At 42.1% G+C, this 4,752-nt stretch overlaps 1 protein-coding gene across 1 annotated transcript; it reads left to right on the top strand.

Moving 5' to 3' along the window:
- Nucleotides 1–122: 122 nt before the first annotated feature.
- SARC_12388 (hypothetical protein) lies at nucleotides 123–1,127 on the top strand (the record flags this gene model as incomplete). Its single annotated transcript, XM_014293507.1, has 2 exons — nucleotides 123–236; nucleotides 957–1,127. The coding sequence occupies 2 exons, from the start codon at nucleotides 123–125 to the stop codon at nucleotides 1,125–1,127; spliced, it is 285 nt and encodes a 94-aa protein (XP_014148982.1).
- Between the last annotated feature and the right edge of the window lie 3,625 nt (nucleotides 1,128–4,752).

Below are 4,752 nucleotides of genomic sequence, written 5' to 3'. Positions count from 1 at the left end.
ATATATATCTACACCTCTTGTTAGTGCGACGATGTGGCGCATATTAATAATTCCTACCTGCAACACCATTCTACAAGACAATCCATACAACTAACAGCATTACACCTCCTACTAGTACGACAATGACACGTGAGGAGGATTTACTGCGACATTACCACGATGCACTAACAGCGCAACTCAACAAGGACAACGCTGCCGTGGCTACAGCGTATACATACCAAGCTATGATGGACCAAGTAAGGGGGTATTGTTAAGTGTGTTTTTGTTCGTTTAGATGAACACGTGAGTGGTAGGAAGGGCAGCCGTGTCGTTGCTACAGCACATACATACCGAATTATGAGGAACCAGGTAGGACGGTAGTGTTAAGTGTGTGTTGTTGTTATTTTTATGTGTAGGAGAACACGTGAGAGGTTCGGAGCACAATTCTACCGCGGCTATATGATATTACGTACCAAGCTATGATGGTTAAAGCTATGATGGTTTAAGCTATGACGGTTTAAGCTATGATGGTTTAAACTATGATGATTTAAGCTATGATGGTTTAAGCTATGATGGTTGAGGTATGCCAGTAGTGTTGAGTGTGTTTCCAAGCGTGTAGTATGCATTGCTCCGTCCTTGTTGTCATAGTGATCTGCAGCACCTCGAGGTTTATGGACTAACGCTAATTAAAGATTTTCGTATTCATATAGAATGACTTGTATTTCAGCATTGCTTGTCTAAGTATATAATTACAGATACACTTGTCTGTAGTCTATTTCGTAGTCCGTCGGTCCCTCATTCTGGTTTGTACTTGCGTCTGTGATGAGAAATCGCTTGTTGTTCTGTGCCAGATACTGCTATCAGTACCTGCCCCCTGCCGTGTTAGCTCCATTTCAACCACTTATCTCCGATTCTTTGACGGGCCCTTTCTCATGAATCTATATACAAGTGACTAATATCCTTACCATCTTTGGCAGTACGCATGCGCGGTGACAGACTTCTACCGCTTCACAGTCGGCTGGAATATGTACATGCGTAATGAGCGGCGCACCCGAGCGATCGTGGACAAAACCATAGCTGCATTCCGGTGTAGACCAAATGATAGTATTGTAACCGACGAGCTGTGTATCAGCTTATTCACGGAATAAAGCTAAGCTGTGCTAAAATTGAATAAATAAATAAATCTCACACAATCCACGCTGTTTAAAAGCGAATTATATAACATGTAGCAGCGATGTGGAACTCTTTATCTGCAACGTGCTATCTCGTTTTGGATTCCAAAACGTAAATATCTAGAAAAATTGCTTCCAACCATCGTTTTGCGACTATCGAAACTCACGATATCCACTCATCAACGTATATACATATCTCGTTATGCACACTAAACTAGTCATGCCAGATAAAATGTCGCAAAATCGTAGCGAACTCCTAAATTTCTGCTGATGTGCTTGGGTGAACTATGATGACACTGAACCCAATTGGCTATGAATAATAGCTGTTGACTCATTTGTCGTCGATGTTTTCGACGGTGTGAGCATCCCTGAATATTGGCTGATTGACATGTGAACACACATGCCAAGGCAAATTCCACCACGTGGCACATCCTGTAAAACTCATCCCGGAGAGTAATAGTGATGCCTCACATTCACTGATTGCACTATGCTTCCGAAGTATGAAGACGAAAGATTTGGTTTGGATATGCAGTGGATTGAAAGCTGTAGACGAGATCTTTCATAAAATGGTGGGGGTTTTTAGTTGGTCCATTGGATTGTCAAGCGTGATAAGCGTGATCACCACCGACCAGGCTGTGTAAAACTAGTGCAGGCATACGATCAAGGTTAACAGATGAGTGACAAGGTCAACTCCATAGAATTATGGGTATACTCGAGGACATATGCTACGACATATTGTGCAATTATCGTACTAAATCGTGTTCGGGCACAACGGAAACCTGGGCAGGGGTCTTTAACATGGTTTGAGAAACATTCACACACAGAATCTCTCAGCAATACATCACACCTACCTTAAGCACCGTTTTTTTTTCTCGGGCCAACTTAGGCAAAGCTCGCGTCTCTGGTACAAGGTTCATCAGACCCATATCAGCGAGTTGCTGTGAATTGTCTGTGAGCTCTGTAACTTAGGCAAAGCTCGCGTCTCTGGTACAAGTTTTATCAGACCCGTACCAGTGAGTTGCTGTGACTTGTCTGTGGGCTCAGAATATTAACATTCCCTGGTGTGTATGATTTGTTCTCGCATTTCGTGCACGAAATAATATACTTCAAGACTTGTGTACTTTGTACGAATCAAACAATACACAATGTGACCTATTCGCAAAGTTGAAAGGGTCTCGTAATTTGCACTGCGTGTGATATCTCATAATTTGCACAGTCGGTGGTAGGTTAATGGTTTTATGGATTGCAATCTGTTTAGCTTACACGACTTTTATCAGTGTCATGATATATCTGAATAGCCCAAAAATATACTATATACTGCGGTGAAGATTTTCTATTTCAGGTCAGATAACTATTGCAAGTTGAGCAGGATACAGTCCTATAAGGGTTGTATACATCATACAGGTGGCTATCTGGATGGTAGGTCTGGTAATATATGTGTTAAAGTTAACTCAGTTTGACTGAAGAGTACAAGTGGTTTTTAATTGCGCTTGCTCACACACAGCTTATATTTGTCGGTTCGCCGGCAAGGTTAGCCACATCACCCTCGATTCTCAGATTTGTAAGGAGTGAGAATGAAGTGCATCGTATTTTTGCACAAATTATTGAACCTATCAAATCGACACTACATCACTGCAAACAGTACTTATGTTACTAAACAGTACTAGTGGCCCTATTTTCAAATACAACCCGTGCTTTCTAAGACGGTCTACTGAGCCTACACAACAAAAAAGGTTATATTTAGTGGAACTGGATGCAATCGTCAACCTCGGAATCTGTAAATGATATCAAAAAAGAATGCTGATCAGTAGACCCTCTGATTTTACTTCTTTTAGTCAGCTAGCTGCTGAAGCCATTCTGTGGAGTCGAGCGTAAATATGTACTTTATAAGAGTGTTTCAATATCCAGTCAAGGCACACAAGCTGTACGCTATACACACTTAACTATCGAACCAGTATACTGCGGCTAACAATTCACATATGCTAGCATGTAGCTTTGCGGTAAAATTACTAGTGGGTTGTAGTCATCAAAATACAAACCAATGATTTAAACTCGCGACGCCGTACTCTCGCTCTCCGCTAGTAAGCAGAACGGAGCGTTTAAGCGCAAGAAAAAAGGTACTTAAGAATCAACAATCGCTTCTATTATGGACAAGTAATGAAGAAACGCTTAGCTAAAAGGCTGCAATGGGAATTGAAGCGCCTATGGGGCAAAGTTTATTCGTAAAGCTGATGCTGAAAAACAAAAGCGAGGTAGACAAGGATGTAGTAAATAGAATTTCTGAAATAGCTGTCCGAACGAGAAATCCGAACGAAAATTTCGGACACGTCAAGGCTCGACCTATAAAGGAAAAACAGGAAAATATATGTTTCATACTTTATAGCCAATGGTGGTGATATATACCTCAACGCTATAAGAATAAGAGAAATTTAGAGATAATTTTTCCCCCTTTTTTTTTCAAGTAAAAGACGAAGAAAACCATCATCAAAGTCCGATGCCCGTGAAATAAATGTCGCACGCAATACATCGTGAAACCTTTACATAAGACAATACGAGATTAGACATCAATATCTTTGTTTTAAAATAATATATAACTTAACTCCAGGACCTTCTATGATATCATAGCCCCCCCCCCGCCAGCTTTAAGCCATCGAATATAGTTCTACCTTGTACCATCGTGGAGAAAGATCGAGAAAAAAAGCAGTTGCGGTGTAAAATCTAAGGTAATAAGGTATGTAATATTTATAATACTTATAATGTTTTAAAATACCATAGGGATAATATTATTTATTTCAAAAATGACAAGTATGTATGATACAATGTATGAACATATGGTATGGCTCTCATAGTCGCTGTAGTGGTTCAGGAAAAATTGATGGGAAGAAGTGATCAGTAAATCCCCGTTTGAAGCTTGGGCCAAGTGAGTCGACAATGGAAGATATGTGCTGAGTCAATTCGGGCCGGTGTTGACAAAACACTGTTACTATCGAATGTTCCATATATTCGCTTGCTGACCTACTAAATAGAGTACCCACCTCTGTGGTACGGATCGGGTCTGCACCGTGTAGTGCCGCGGAATGGGTTAGTGCAGAGTACGAAATACCGAGAAGGACCAGGTTATCCGTCATAATCCGGTCGAGAAGCGAGGATGGGGGTAAGCCAATGCCGCACCAGACTACGGATGAATTCGGTATATGTTGGCTGGCCTGGATCGGAAGTATCATAGTCGGAACCAACAAGCGCGCTGATTTGGTTTGAACCGATATTTGGAAGTAGTACTTCAACAGCGTGATTAGCCGGGGTATAGGGAACATCTGTTGATGTGTCAGGGACGGGTGAGGGTACCGTGTTTCTTCAACATGCTGGAGAAAAGATCCAAGGTGTTCATGGAGGGTCCAGATACCGTGGAAGTCGTGGCACCCCTGTAATTGCTGAAGGAGGTCAGGGCCAATGGGCGGCAGTTTCGGGCCTACCAGGATGCGTTGAATCAATTGTTGGATGCAGGTAAACTGACTGGTAGTGAACTTGTGGCTACCGGGGCAGACAGGGCAGAGACAGCCGTCGGTGCGGTAGTCGAGCAAATCGGTGTGATTGAGCGAGG

The sequence above is a fragment of the Sphaeroforma arctica genome, assembly GCF_001186125.1.
Source record: "Sphaeroforma arctica JP610 unplaced genomic scaffold supercont1.2266, whole genome shotgun sequence".
In the NCBI taxonomy this organism is placed as follows: Eukaryota; class Ichthyosporea; order Ichthyophonida; genus Sphaeroforma; species Sphaeroforma arctica.
This window is presented reverse-complemented; position numbering and strand designations above follow the sequence as displayed.